Consider the following 15630-nt stretch of genomic DNA (forward strand, 5'->3'; position numbering starts at 1 on the left):
AGGAGGCATACCCCAAGGGTATGTTAAGTATTTCCCCATTATGAATGCTTAGTGATTCCCCAATGTTCATGTTTAATATCATTTGTTAGTAATAGTCAATCAAGTTTTAGGTAGCAAGAGCATGCATCTCAATCATTCTTATTATCTGTAAAATGTTAATATTCAGGTCCTCTCCGTGGCCAAGGAGCCCTTTTCTCCTTTCATATGCAGCTACCATGGAGTCTCTGAACACTCTTAGGAACCATGACTACTCCTGGCAAAATGTAGTAGGAGATATCCTCCATTGCAAATACTACTGGAGGAGGGTAGGTCGGGAAGATAATGGCCAAACTGTGAAGAGTGAGTACTGTATGACAAATATAGCTCTACATTGCTAGAACAATAACTGTAAAAGTTACAGCTGGAGGCTGGTGTTGTGATGCATTGGATTAAGCCTTTGCTTGTGACCCCCAGTATCACCTAACAGTGTTGCTTCAAGTCTCAGCTGCTCCATTTCTTTTTTTTTTTAAAGAATTTATTTAGTTAGTTAACAGGTAGAGTTACAGGGAGAAAGGTCTTGCATTTTCTGGTTCACTCCCCAGATGGCTGCAATGGCTGGAGTTGCACTGATCTGAAGCCAGGAGCCAAGAGCTTCCTCCAGGTCTCCCACATGGGTGCAGGGGCTCAAGCACTTAGGTCATCCTCAACTGCTTTCTCAGGCCACTGCAGAGAGCTGATTCAGAAGAGGAGCAGTTGGGACTTAAACCGGCGCCCATATGGGATTCCAGCATAGCAGGCGGAGTGAGGCTTAGCGCACTATGCCACAGAGCCGGCCCCTCGCTGCTCCACTTCTGATCCTGCATCTCTAATGCATCTAGGAAGGTAGTGGAAGATGGCCCAAGTAATTTGGGACCCTATCATCCATGTGGAAGACTCAGATGCAGTTCCAAGCTCCTGGCTTCAGCCTAGCTGAGCCCTGGCCATTGCAGCCATTTGGAAGATTCTTTCTCCCCCTCTCTCCCTCTCTCTCTCTCTGTCTCTCTGTCTCTCTGTTACTATTCCTTTTAAATAAATAAAATAAATCTTTAAAAGAAGTAACAGATGGCTCAAGGGAATCAAACGTGGCTTATTTAAGGGAGACTATCTCCCTTCCCATTGTATGGTCATATTGTAATAGTTCTACAATTGCTTTCTCTTTAAACAAAATTACTGTCAAAGGAGTAATTTTTCCAAAGGAAAAGCCCTTTTTTAGCATCCCCCACTTTGATGTTAAAATCGAATACACTTGATGTCCCTTGGTCTGCTGCTTCTTACTATGTTACTGGTTAAGCCAGACAACTATACGATCTGTAGCAAAACTATATCCCATTCATTAATTTTACAGATATTTGAGTGTCTAACATGTTCTAAGTGCTGTCTGAGATACTGGGGATAAAGCAGTGGAGAAAACAAAGTTACTGCTTACATTGTCATCAATGCCCGCCCCCATCCTGCTCTTCACGTCATCCTGTGCCTGACTCCAGTGAGTCATGGCATTACTCACTCTGTACATGCAGCTCCTTGGCCTTGGTCACCAAGGACATTAAGTCGCAGGTTGTTTGTACAGCAGCTCGGAACCGATTTAGCCCTCCCTTCTGTGAGGCAGGTGCTAGTTTAGGATGGGGAGCAGTGTGTGCCAAAAGGTGATCTAAATAACGAGCAACTTCATCACCACAGCGAGCTGCAAGGTTAGTGGGGGGAGGGGAAGGAGAAAAAACAAATATGTTAGTTATTTCACAATCATCCCTAGGAAAGAGAATGACTCACTCCTCTGCTCACAACACAGCTTTGGAAGTAGGTTGCTTTTGGCTCATGAGGGAAAAAAGGTCCTGATCACTATATAGCTTTAAGATTTAGAGAGAGACTATGTCTGTTTACCAGGGCCAACCTGTTTTTCAGTTTTGCTGAGACAATGTTAGGGTTCCTGAAAGCAGAATGAGCTAATTCTAGGACAGGTGGAGCAAGCACTTCATAATCTGTGTGTGTGTGTGTGTGTGTGTGTTTGCACATGTGTGTGATAGTTGGAGTGATGGCAGCAGTGGTGGAGGAGGAGCAAAACAAGGCCCTTCAAGCCCCAGTAGAATGAGGAGACTTGGGTGAGAAAGGGTCAAGGGAGGTCAAGGGCCTTCCACCAAATATTTAGCCTCCCTCTTAAACAGATTCTACTAAGGACAATAATAATAACCAGTGAAAAAAGAAATCTTCACATGACATTGGTATAGAAAGGACTATGGGTCACACACTGGTGTTTTTAGTCATGTCATTTCTTTATTCATCAAATATTTATTGGTTAGTATTTACCAGGTAGTGTACTAGGTAGGTGCTGAGGTTTCAGGGTGAAGAAGATAGATACAGTCTCTAGGCTCTTGGGCTCCCCCTTCTCCATACACCTATAATTGTCTCTGAATATGGATACTGGAACCAAAAATACACATATACCCTGTGGGTACTTAATATTTCAGACTTTACATGAATAGCTACAATGTTTATAGAAGGAAATGCACACTGTCCTTATCAATACTGAAGTCTGCTAAGTCAGTTATGCGTCATCTAGTTTTCAGATGATCTTCAGCGATCTTTCCAGATGTTTTTTCATGCTTTCATGTGACTACTGGGAACTAGAAGAGTCTTAAGAATGGAACTCATAGTCAGTGACTTCCTGGTAACAAATATTGTACCTTGAGTACAATCTAGATGGCAGGAGGATTATGAAATGTATAGAAGGAAACTGTTTACCTAGAGAACGGCTGGCAAGCAATAAGCATACCCATTGTGAGACCACTCATGAGTAAACCCAGAAGTGGGAAAGTGACTCACAATGTTATAATTCCAAATGTAGTGATATATAGCATTAAAAAGATATATTTCAGAAAGCAATCCAAGGGAATGAGTGCTACAGATCCATAATTACTCATGGAATAGCAAACAACCTCCATATATGATTATCCCTATCTAATTTTCAAAGTGTTTTATGCCAAGATTGGTTGTTATTGATGACAGTAAATCTCCTTACTTTTAATGTACTTTTCCAACAAAGAAATTCAAACTAGTTTAGATCTTATAAATAAAATACAGACTGAATGAAGTGGGGGAATTAATGAGTAAATGCTGAGCCCAAACAAGTAGAGTCTTGACTAGCACAAAGACCTCTCCAGAGATTCTGATTTGCTCCTCTTATGTTATATAAAGTAATCTTATTAAATTTAATATTTTTATGCTTTATAATATCAAAAAGCAGCACATGTATAACTTTCCTATCTCACACTTGATTAGATTAAATCTCTCTCACTCATCGCTGCTTCTTCCTACTTCAAAATCACCAGCCACTTCAAATGCCTGGGAGAGAAATCCTCCCCAGTTTTAGTAAGGGACAGTCCAACTCCATGTTCCACAATTACCACAGGGATATTAGACCAAAACCCAAAGGTAAGTAGAGGGGTGAAAAGTAAAGCCAAACAAAAGTAGAAATCTAAGTGTATTAAACAGGAGTGAGGATGGTACACTGTGAGACTGCTGGCAGCACCAATTATTAAGGACAACGCTAAACAATCATTTGTATTCTTGTCTAGTCGGGCTAGCGCTTACAAAGCCTCCTTACCAGTACTGGCTGAATTGTAACCATCCATCCAGTCACCTGATTCCAGCTCATCATAGTTGTCATCATAATCTTCACTGTACAGCTTACCCTCAGGTCCAGGGTCCATGAAGCTCAAGTGTGTACAACAAGATGTTGTCAAAAACTCTGATAATTTACCTGTTTGGATCCTGATGAGTACAGAGAGTAGATAGAAATTAGAAAAGCAGGGAGATTCTTTTTAAAACAACACAATCCCAGTTGACAAAAGGGCACATAGATTGTCTTTTGATGGATTATTAATGTTTATATATTAGTATCAATTTTGTAAAAGGGAAATCAAACAGAACTGCTAGGCATAATGTTCAACTTAAATAGCTAGGGAACTGTGTTAATACAGGTTATAATTATGGGTTCATAATCCATTGCCAGAACAATTTTGCTCTCCACTGCCATATAACAGGCCACCTCAAATGTTCATGGAAAAATGCATTTCAAAAATTTTTGCATCAAAATAAGCTTACCTTTTAATTTCATTCTTCAAAAACTTATTTTTTTTTTTACTTTATTTGAGATGGAGATAAAGAGGGAGATTGAAATGGAGAGGGAGAACATAGAGACAGAAAGAGAGTGAGAGAGAGAATGCTGCTATTCACTGGTTTACTCCCCAAATGCCTGAAATAGCCAAAGCTGGCCCAGGCTGAAGCCAGGAGCTGGGAACTCCATCCAGAGCTCCTACATGGGTGGCAGAGACCCAACTACTTGAAACATCACTGCTGGCTCCTGAGATGTACAATAACAACAGGCAGGAGTTGGGAGTGGAGCTGGGACTCAAATGCATCATTCCCATATGGAATGTGGATGCCCAAGTGGCATTTTAACCACTACATCAAATGCCCGCCCCAACTAACTTTTTGAAGCACTCTCATGCCAAACATCTGGTAAAAATTTGCATTGGCTACCAGAGAAGCCAGGAAAGAATGAAGATGAGTCATAACAAATCTACCACATCATTAAAAAAAATCCAGAAAAGACCATTTGAACGTAAAAGATGGTACCTGGAAATTCTGTTACAATGAATTTTAAGACCCCTTCTTTATAAAGTCAGTTATAAAATCCAAAAGGAAAGTCAATAGTACTAATTTTTTAACGAAGCCAGCTTGAAGGGGCTGCTAGTGGCCACACCTTGGACAATTTGAACATTGAAATAATGACAGGGATGAATCATGACATACTGAATAAAGTAAGAATTCATGAATCTATGCTGATACTAAACTACAAAATCAAAGGGAGTGTAGAAAGCTCTTTTTTTTTTTCCAACAAATAAATGTGCAGAGTGACAAACACAAAAACACCATTTTACAACTCCATTAGTGATAATTAGCAAGTCAATGGAAGCTAACACCACTTAGTTAAAGACAACTGGTGTTGGGGAAAGGATATGGAGAAATCTGCCATACATTATTTAACCAAGTGGTCAAGGTTAACACCACCAATAATGTGACAAACTAGTCTAATGTGTCTTCTGTTATGATGCACTGAGAAGGATGGCGGTGAATACTTGTAACTTTGTGTTACCTTGGCATCCATTTTGAATCTAAGTTTAACTTTATCAGCAGCAAGGCTCAGTCATCCATGACCCAGTTTACAGTTCTACACGTCCTCCAGTATTCAGTGTGGTCAATCCAGGTATCTGTCTTACACATCTTCCTCCTGGTGACCACTTCCTTATGGGACAGCTGAGTGCAACCTGTTTGGCTAGCTCCTCTGACCTCCATGCCTTCACATAGACTGTGCAGATATGCCACAGTAACCACCTCTCAGTCACAGTGTGACTTTGTGGAACTCATACCTGCCTGCTTTAAATCCATAAATTAATGCTTGTTATGGGACACCTGTTTGGATAATGCCCTAGACTCTAATAAAGGTGTTGTCCCACAGAAAGGCTTGTCTCTTCCTACTCTTGTGTTTCAAGAATTATGTGACACATAGGTCTTCAAGTATGTTGTGTATTCCTTCTGTAAGTAATAAATATTTATTTACATCTTGTGTCTCTCCTAGTCACTGAAGGAGTGCTCTCTCTACCTTGAAGATACTAGATCAAAACAACAACTCAACATCACTAGGTAATACTCCTATCAAAATCATACAGCTTGAATCTAATTATGAGGAAACAACCAGAACAATCCAAATTGAGAGATACTGTGTAAAATTACTGATCTTAATTCTTCAAAACTGTAATAAAAACTGTCATGACAAATTAACAAAATTCTGGGGAGCTATTCTGGATTAAGACACCAAAGAGATATGACAACTAAATGTGTGATCTTCAGTGGGATCCTGAACTGAGAAAAAAGGCTATGTAAAAGCATTACTGGGACAACTGGGTAATTCTGATTATGGTCTCCACAATTAGATATCAGTTACAAGAGTCCCACTTTTATCCATGGTTTCACTTTCCATGGCTATAGCTACTCATGGTCAACTACAGTCTGAAAATATTAAATGGAAATTCTGGAAACAAATAATCCATAAGTTTTAAATATATTTTAAGTATATATTATATTATTATTGTTCTACTTCATTATCAGTTACTGTTGTTAATCTCTTACTGTGCCTAATGTATAAATTAAACTTTATCATAGCTATGTATGTATGGGAAAAAATAATGTACATATGATTCAGTACTATCTGGGGTTTCAGGCACCCACTAGGGGTTTTGGAACATATCCTTTGAGGATAAGGTTAAACTACTCTAGTGTATCAATAGTAAATTTCCTCAGTGTGAGAATTATATTGTATTTAAATATAAGAATGTTCTGTTCTTAGATGATAGAAACTGAAATACTTAGGGTTAAAGAGTCATGACGTCTATGAATAACAAAAAATGTGCATATATGTCTATTTTATATAGTGTTTGAGGGGTGTATTTTGTGTGTGTGGGCATGTATATATATACATGAGAGAAGAGGAGGGAGGAAAGAAAGGGAGGAAGGGAGGAAAGTGGGGAGGAGGTAGAGAGACACACAGTGGATAAAATGTTAACAACAGGTCAATCTTGAGAGACTATGTGGGTGTTCAGTATTCTTTGTGCAAATTTCTTTTTTTTTTTAATTTTTTTTTGACAGGCAGAGTGGACAGTGAGAGAGAGAGACAGAGAGAAAGGTCTTCCTTTGCCGTTGGTTCACCCTCCAATGGCCGCTGCGGCCGGCGCACCGCGCTGATCCGAGGGCAGGAGCCAGGTACTTCTCCTGGTCTCCCATGGGGTGCAGGGCCCAAGCACTTGGGCCATCCTCCACTGCACTCCCTGGCCACAGCAGAGAGCTGGCCTGGAAGAGGGGCAACCGGGACAGAATCCGGCGCCCCGACTGGGACTAGAACCCGGTGTTCCGGCGCCGCAAGGCGGAGGATTAGCCTAGTGAGCCGCGGCGCCGGCCATTTTGTGTAAATTTCTAGGGGAAAAGCAACCAGAATAAAAAAAAATTGGTAACCTCTTTTTGTTTTTGAAAGAATAAGTTTTCTTGTCCTCTGAAATTTAGGCAAAGAACAGGTTGGGTAAAACTTCCAACCTTCCTCTATAACATTTAAGTTCCTTGATTCATTCTATCAAATACTAGCTCATCTGAGTATGGTGGGATTCTGCTGTTGAAGACACACAGAAAAGCATCATAACTCTGCTATTACTATAGCCAGCTCCCAAATTTCATTTCACTAAAAGGTGTATAAAGGTCACTTACCTTGCCCCACCAAAATAGCCATCCTGCATTTTTCGTAGTGCTGCCAAGATACTTGAATTTAAGCTGGTTCCATCCTCATCTTGAAATAAAGAGAATTTTAAAAACAATCTTTGTGGCTTTAACTTTGAAGTAAGGGAAACTCTTTCAGTTATTTCAAACAAACATTCTAGAGGTTATGGTACAAATGAGACACCCTGTATTTCCACAACTCAACTGAGAACCAACAACACTGCAGAGTGGGCAAATGACAAGGAATGATGACCAGTTGACAGGCTCCTCAAAGATATTATGTTACTTATCATTAAGTACTTAGCACAGTGCCCCATGGCAAAATACTTAGTAACCACCGAATGCTGACAATAACAATAGAAACTAATTGTTGAATGTTACGTGCTAAGTACCATGCTTAGCATTTTATAAACTCATGTATTATATAAAGAGGCTTGGCTTAGGTTTGCAGATAGGCATACAAATATCTAAAAAGCTAACAATTATCTGATTTTATTTGACAGGGATCCTACTATACATATTCTTGTTTGATCTGTTTTTTCTAACATATCCTTTGCACAGAAAAAGTGATATCAGAGCAGACATTTAGATTCTTTCGACATTTCAATCAGCACTGTTATGAAAAGCATTGTACTTATATCTTTATGCACTTACTCTGTTATTTCCTTAGGTTAAATTCTTACAAATAGAACTCTTAGGATGAAGGGAACACTTACTAAAAAATTTTACACAGATTGCCAAGTTATTCCCTGAAAAAATTGTGCCAATTATATTTCCACCAACAGTACAGAAAGTAACAGTTTCCCCACACTTCTTTTTTTTTTTTAAAGATTTATTTATTTATTTTAAAGTCAGAGTTACACACAGAGAGAAGGAGATACAGAGCGAGATACAGAGAAGGAGATACAGAGAGATACAGAGAGAGAGAGAGAGAGGTCTTCCATCTGCTGGTTCACTCTCCAATTGGCTGCAATGGCCGGAGCTGTGCCTATCCGGAGCCAGAAGCTTCTTCTGGGTCTCCCACATGGATGCAGGGGCCCAAGAACTTGGGCCATTTTCTACTACTGCCTTCCCAGGCCATAGCAGAGAGTTGGATTGGAAGTGGAGCAGCCGGGACTCGAACCGGCGTCCATATAGGATGCTGGCACTGCAGGCGGCAGCTTTACCTACTATGCCACAGCGCCGGCCCCTCCCCACACTTTTAACAATGAATATTAATAATTTTTAATCCTTGTTCATCTGATAGGTAAAACAAGGAGACATCATTCTAATTTTATTGTCAGTAGGACTTATGAATTGCCTGTTCATGTCTTTCTAATTTTTCATTAGGTAGTTTATCTTTTTTTTTTTTTTGACAGGCAGAGTGGACAGTGAGAGAGAGAGACAGAGAGAAAGGTCTTCCTTTGCCGTTGGTTCACCCTCCAATGGCCGCCGCGGCCGGCGCACCGCGCTGATCCGATGGCAGGAGCCAGGAGCCAGGTGCTTTTCCTGGTCTCCCATGGGATGCAGGGCCCAAGCACCTGGGCCATCCTCCACTGCACTCCCTGACCACAGCAGAGGGCTGGCCTGGAAGAGGGGCAACCGGGACAGAATCCGGCGCCCCAACCGGGACTAGAACCCGGTGTGCCGGCGCCGCTAGGCGGAGGATTAGCCTAGTGAGCCGCGGCGCCGGTAGTTTATCTTTTTTAAAATTGATTTTTAAGAATCTTTGCATGCCGGATGCAGTGGCCATTGGAGGGTGAACCAACGGCAAAGGAAGACCTTTCTCTCTGTCTCTCTCTCTCTCTCACTATCCACTGTGCCTGTCAAAAAAAAAACAAAAAAACTTCGCATATTTTATGAGTAGTGCCCTTTTTCTATCATATTTATGGCAAATATTTTATATAGTTTTGACTTGTCTTCTGACCTCATCCATGACACTATATAAAATGTTTACTTAACCTTTGTTTTAAATGTCAATTTGTTTCTTTTTGTACCTTGGAAAGGACAGCTTTCTTTAGCCTAAGATTACATAAATATGTCCCCATATTTCTTCTAATACTTTCCTTTCTATGTTTAGCTCTTCAATCTATTTAGAATTTGTTTTTACACACAAAGTAAAACAATAAGCCTAAATGAATTAGTTTCCCAAATGTATTCATTTATATTGTTTTGCTTCTATTTAAAATGCTCTATTTATCATTATTTTAATTCTGATGGATCTTTCACTTTCTTTTAAAAAATGCCTATTTTTCTACATTCTCTTTTCTATTTGACTTCTAAGTTCAGCTTGTTCACAAAGTTCAGCTTGTTTTTATTTTTATTTGGAATTGCACTGAATTGATAGATTCATTGGATGAGAATGAAAACCCTTTCAAAATACACTATTTTCATCTAGGAACATGATATATCTCTCTAACAATTAAAATATTTTATGATCTTCAACAGTTGTATAATTTTTCTCATATATTCTAAGAATATTTCTTACTAAACTTACATTATTTAGTTTTCTACAAAAATTCGTCAATTTTATCTAGATTTACAAAACTGTACTTGGCATTCCTTTACAATTTTTAAAGATTCCTTCATTTCCCTTGCTATATCTCCTTTTTCACTCCTAATATTTTTATTACTTGGATTTTTCTTTACTTTGAAGTCTACTATGTTGGATACCAATGTGACCGCATCTGTCTTTTTAAATGAATATTTACAGGCTGGTGCTGTGGTGTAGTAGGTTAAGTTTCTACCTGCAGTGCCAGTTTCCCATATGGGTGCCAGTTCTAGTCCCAGCTGCTCCACTTCCGATTCAGGTCTCTGCTAATGTTCCCAGCAAAGCAGTGGAAGATAGCCGAAGTGCTTGGGGGCTCTGCCACCCACGTAGGAAACCTGGATGGAATTCTGACCTTCTAGATTTGGCCTGGACCAGCCCTGTCTATTGCCATTTGGGGATTGAACCAGTGGATAGAACATCACTCACTCCCCGCCCCCTGCCCCGTGAAACTCTACCTTTCAAATAAGTAAATAAACCTTTTTAAAAAGTACTCTTGCTCTTTTTTCTTTCCAGATACTTCAAGATTCCAGCTTTTATTGTTTTCTTTCTAAGAACTTCTTTTATGTCATCTTTTAGGGCAGATATCCTGAAGACAAATTTACTTAATTTTCCTCCATTTGAAAATGTCTTTTTCCCCTTTTATTCTTAAAGCACATTTTTGCTGGACACAGAATTCTTGGTTTGCAATTCATTTCTTTCAGCACTTGAAAAATGTTGTGCTGGCCGGCGCCCCGGCTCACTAGGCTAATCCTTTGCCCTGCAGCGCCGGCACACCGGGTTCTAGTCCCTGTCGGGGCGCCGGATTCTGTCCCGGTTGCCCCTCTTCCAGGCCAGCTCTCTGCTGTGGCCAGGGAGTGCAGTGGAGGATGGCCCAAGTGCTTGGGCCCTGCACCCCATGGGAGACCAGGAGAAGTACCTGGCTCCTGCCCTCGGATCAGCGCGGTGCGCCGGCCGCAGCGGCCATTGGAGGGTGAACCAACGGCAAAGGAAGACCTTTCTCTCTGTCTCTCTCTCTCACTGTCCACTCTGCCTGTCAAAAAAAAAAAAATGTTGTGCTATCTCCCTCTGGTCTTTGTGATTTCTAATTGGAAATTTTCAATCATTTTCATTGCTTTTCTTTTACAGGAAAAGTATTTTTTCTCTCACTGATCTCAAAATTTTCTCCTTTAATTTTCAGGTGTTTTATTGTTATGTGTTTTGGCATGGATTTCTTGGATTTATCTTATTTCTAGCTTTCTTAGATTTTTTTAATCTGTAAGCTTATGTCTTTTGGTGATTTTCCAATCATTATTTTTAAAAGATTTATTTATTAGTTATTTGAAAGTCAGTGTTATACAGAGAGAGAAGGACAGGCGGAGAGAAAGAGAGAGAGGTCTTCCATCATATGGTTCACTCCCCAAATGATTGCAACTGCAGGAGCTGTGCCGATCTGAAGCCAGGAGCTAGAAGCTTCTTCCGGGTCTCCCATGTGGGTGCAGGGGCCCAAGGACTTGGGCCATCCTCTACTGCTTTCCCTGGCCATACCAGAGAACTGGATCGGAAGTGGAGCAGCCAGGACTCGAACCAGCGCTCATATGGGATGCGCACACTGCAGGCAGTGACTTTACCTACTACACCACAGCACCAGCCCCTCCAATCATTATTAATTATAATACTTTTTCAGCCCCAGACTCTTTCTCTTCTCCTGAAACTCTTACAACATGAATGTTAGATATTTTGTTATTAGTCCCACAGGTTTTTGAGGATCTGCTCATATTTTTTAGTCTATTTTCACTGTGTTGTTTGAACAGTCCATTTCTATAGTTCTATCTTCAAGTTCACTCAGTGGTCTCCACTCTGCCATGGAGCCTATCTAGGGAGTTTTTTCATTTCAGTTATTCTATTTTTCAATTCTAAACTTCCATTTGAATCTTTATGTCTTCAGTTTCTTTGCTGAGACTTCCAAATTTTTTGTTTTAAGTATGGTTGTACTTGTATATTAAAGCAAATTTATGATAACTGCCTTAAACCTGTAGTCATATAATTCCAACATCATTGTTGTCTTGATGTTGGTATCTGTTTATTGTCTTTTCTGATTGGAATTGATATCTTCCTGAATGTTGGTGTGAGTGATTTTCTATTGTATTCTGGAAAATTTTAAGAAGGATTTATTTATTTATTTATCTATATCTATCTATGTATCATATATTTGTTTAGGAGAGAGAAAGAGAGAGAGAGAGAGAGGGATATTTCATCCACTGCTTCACTCTTCAAATGCCTTACCACAGCCAGGGCTGAGTCAGGCTGATGCCAGGAGCCAGGAACTCTATTCATGACTCTCACATAGGTGGCAGGAACTCAAGCAATTGGGCCATCATCTGTTGCCTCCCAGCTGTGCTGGTGTAAAGCTGTATCAGAAATGGAGGAGGATCCCTGTCCCAAGCATCTGCTTAACCTGCTGTGCCACAATGTCTTCCACTTCTAGACATTTTCATTATGAGTCTGAATCTTTTTTAAAAAAAGATTTTATTTATTTATTTAAAGGCAGAGTTATAGAGGGGCAGAGGGAGAATGAGAGAGAGGTCTTCCATCCGCTGGTTCACTCCCCAAATGGCCACAACAGCCAGAGCTGGGCCAATCCGAAGCCAGGAGCCAGGAGCTTCCTCTGGGTCTCCCATGTGGGCGCAGGGGCCCAAATACCTGGGCCATCTTCCATTGCTTTCCCAGGCCACAGCAGAGAGCTGGACTGGAAGAGGAGCAGCCGAAACACAAACTGGCGCCCATTTGGGATGCTGCTGCTGCAGGCAGAGGCTTAGCCCACCACACCACAATGTCGCCCCATAAGTCTGAATCTTACTAAATCTTCTGATGTATCCATCTCCTCTGACACTTCGCTGCCAGAGAAGGAGGTACTGCCTTGTTACTGCTGGGTGTATGAGGAAGTCCAGGGCTCCGCAGTTGGGCTCCACTGATACAACACTGCCTGAAGTGGAAAGGGTTCCTCTATTACTGGGCAAGGAGAAACATCTAAGTTCCTCACAAGGCTTTCTCCAACACTATCTCTAAGAGATGGAAGGGTGTCTAGTCATAGCTGTGTGAGAGTAGAAGTCTAGGGTCCCCACTCAGCCTGAGGTTGGGGGTGGGGTCAAGTTTCTTTTTTTGTATTATTTGGCTGGAGTAGAAGAGTCACTGTTTAAAGTTTTCTGTCTGGATGGGATGCTCCTTTCCTGTTCCTTTGGCTTGAAAGAGCAGATTTTCTTGTGTCTTGTTTGATTTATTTATTTATTTGCCTGCCAGTTTCTCCAATATCTGGTCCAGGATATATAACACAGAAGGGAAATCAGAAAATTTATTGTTGTGTTATTCTTCAAGCTGCAAAGTTCCTAACCAGTCTGCCTTCTTTTTTCAAACTTTTAGTCTTCTTAGGTTTGTTTCATACATCCCATATGGGTGCTGGTTCGAGTCCCGGCTGCTCCACTTTCTATCCAGCTCTCTGCTATGACCTGGGAAAGCAGTAGAAAATGGCCCAGGTCCCTCAGCCCCTGCACCCACGTGGGAGACCTGGAAGAAGCTCCTGGCTTCAGATAGGCTCAGCTCCAGCTGTTGCGGCCTATCGGGGAGTGAACTAGTGGATGGAAGACCTCTCTCTCTCTCTCTCTCTCTTTCTCTCTCTCTCTCTCTGCATCTCCTCTCTCTCTGGGTAACTCTGACTTTCAAATAAATAAATAAATCTTAAAAAAGTTCACAAATGTTACATCATGTTGGCAGACTGCAATTTTTATCAATATAAAATTTTTTGTACCATTTGCTTATATATGCCTGGAATTTTATTTATTTTTAATAATATTGCCATCATTGATTTCTTTTTGTTGGCATTTACATGATATATATTTCCATATTCCTTTATTTTCCATGTTCTCATAGAATTTAATTTCAGCGATTTATAAGGATCAACCAGCTGGATTTTGCTCTTTTATGAATTACGGAAATTTTTGTCTTGAATATGAAACTTTAATTAATTCATCTTTTAATGAGATGGTTGTTTATTCTTATTTTACCAGCACAAAATTTTCATTGGTTAAAAATACACCGCTATCGGTAATGTGGACTTTAGAGATGGAAAGATGGTTTGAAGGCTGGCTTTGTCACTTACTTGTTAGCACTGTGACTTTGGATGAGTCACCTTTCCCATCTATAAAATGGGGATATTAATATTACCTAGCTAAATAGGACTGTTGTAGATATTTCAAAATAATTCACTGAAAGCACTTAGTTTGAGGCCTGGCACAGAGTAAGTGCTCAATATTATTGCTGTTGTGGGGCCGGCGCTGTGGCACAGAGGGTTACGCCATGGCCTGCAGTGCCAGCATCCCATATGGGCACCGGTTCAAGACCCAGCTGCTCCACTTCCAATCCAGCTCTCTGCTGTGGCCTGGGAAAGCAGTGGAAGATGGCCCAAGTCCTTGGGCCCCTGCACCCGCGTGGGAGACCCGGAGGAAGCTCCTGGCTCCTGGCTTCAGATTGGCGCAGCTCCAGCCATTGCAGTCAACTGGGGAGTGAACCAGCGGATGGAAGACCTCTCTCTCTCTCTCTCTCTCTCTGCCTCTTCTCTCTCTGTGTAACTCTGACTTTCAAATAAATAAATAAAAAAAAATTATTGCTGTTGTTCCTAATGTTTTTGTTGTGTGTTCACATACCAGTTATCAAAACTGTGTGACTTAAGTCTAGATCTTTGGTTTTATTCCATTTCCCAAGTTTTGGCTTTGGATCTCATCCTATCCATTAGGTATTTCTATTTTTAAACCTGTCACCTTGAACTGAATAAGTCCTTTTACAATTGACATCTTTTTTTTTTAAAGATTTATTTATTTATTTGAAAGTCAGACTTACACAGAGTGAGAATATGAGAGAGAGAGCGCGAGAGAGAGAGAGAGAAAGAGAGAGAGAGACAGAGAGAGAGGTCTTCCATCTGCTTGTTCACTCCCCAATTGGCTGCAATGGCCAGAGCTATGCTGATCTGAAGCCAGGAGCCAGGAGCCTCTTCTGGGTCTCCCACGTGGGTGCAGGGGCCCAAGGACTTGTGCCATCCTCTACTGCTTTCTCAGGCCATAGCAGAGAGCTGAATTGGAAGCGGAGCAGCCAGGACTTGAACTGGTGTCCATATGGGATGCCGGCACTGCAGGCGGCGGCTTTACCCGCTACACCACAGTGCCGGCCCCAATTGGCATCTTATAGAGTATCTGTTTCCATCAACTGCAAAAACATTTACCCAATGCTATGATCTTAATGTCCCTCAAGAGTCATATGTTGAAATTTAATCCCAATGTGATAGTATTAAGTGGGTCCTTTAGGGGGTAATTTTCCTGAGGGTGGAGCCCTCCTGGGTGGGACTGGAGTACTAATAACAGAGTTTAAGGGAGTGGGTTTATCCCTTTTCTATCTTTTCTGCCATGTGAGAACACACATGCATCCTCTCCAGAGGCCAGAGTGACAAATGAAGCATCTTGAAAGCAGAGACTAGGCCATCCTCATACATGGGACCTGCCAGTACCTTTGTCTTGAACTTCTCAGCCTCTGGGACTGTGAGAAACATATTTCTATTGTTTATAAGTTACTCGGTTTGTAGTATTTTGTCATAAAGATTGCATATCCCATAATCCAAAATGTTTAAGACCAGACGCATTTCAGAGTTCAGATTTTTTTTTATTTTGGAATGTTTGCATAGAATTTACCAGCTGAATATCCCTAACCACAAAATCCAAAATCCTAATGCTTCAAAACCC

The 15630-nt window shown here is 40.9% G+C and overlaps 1 protein-coding gene across 5 annotated transcripts in view; it reads right to left on the reverse strand.

Annotated features, from left to right (window-relative positions):
- PHKA1 (phosphorylase kinase regulatory subunit alpha 1) overlaps positions 1–15630 on the reverse strand; it is a 119699-nt gene that overhangs the window by 39487 nt on the left and 64582 nt on the right. For 3 of the 5 annotated variants that reach the window (NM_001165917.1, XM_089323654.1, XM_070066327.2), the window contains 2 exon segments: positions 3617–3783; positions 7330–7408. In NM_001165917.1, the coding sequence (NP_001159389.1) occupies positions 3617–3783; positions 7330–7408 (246 nt within the window). 5 annotated transcript variants of the gene reach the window in all.

Source organism: Oryctolagus cuniculus, chromosome X (assembly GCF_051225735.1).
Source record: "Oryctolagus cuniculus isolate XC-2025 breed Fujian yellow rabbit chromosome X, ASM5122573v1, whole genome shotgun sequence".
In the NCBI taxonomy this organism is placed as follows: Eukaryota; Metazoa; Chordata; class Mammalia; order Lagomorpha; family Leporidae; genus Oryctolagus; species Oryctolagus cuniculus.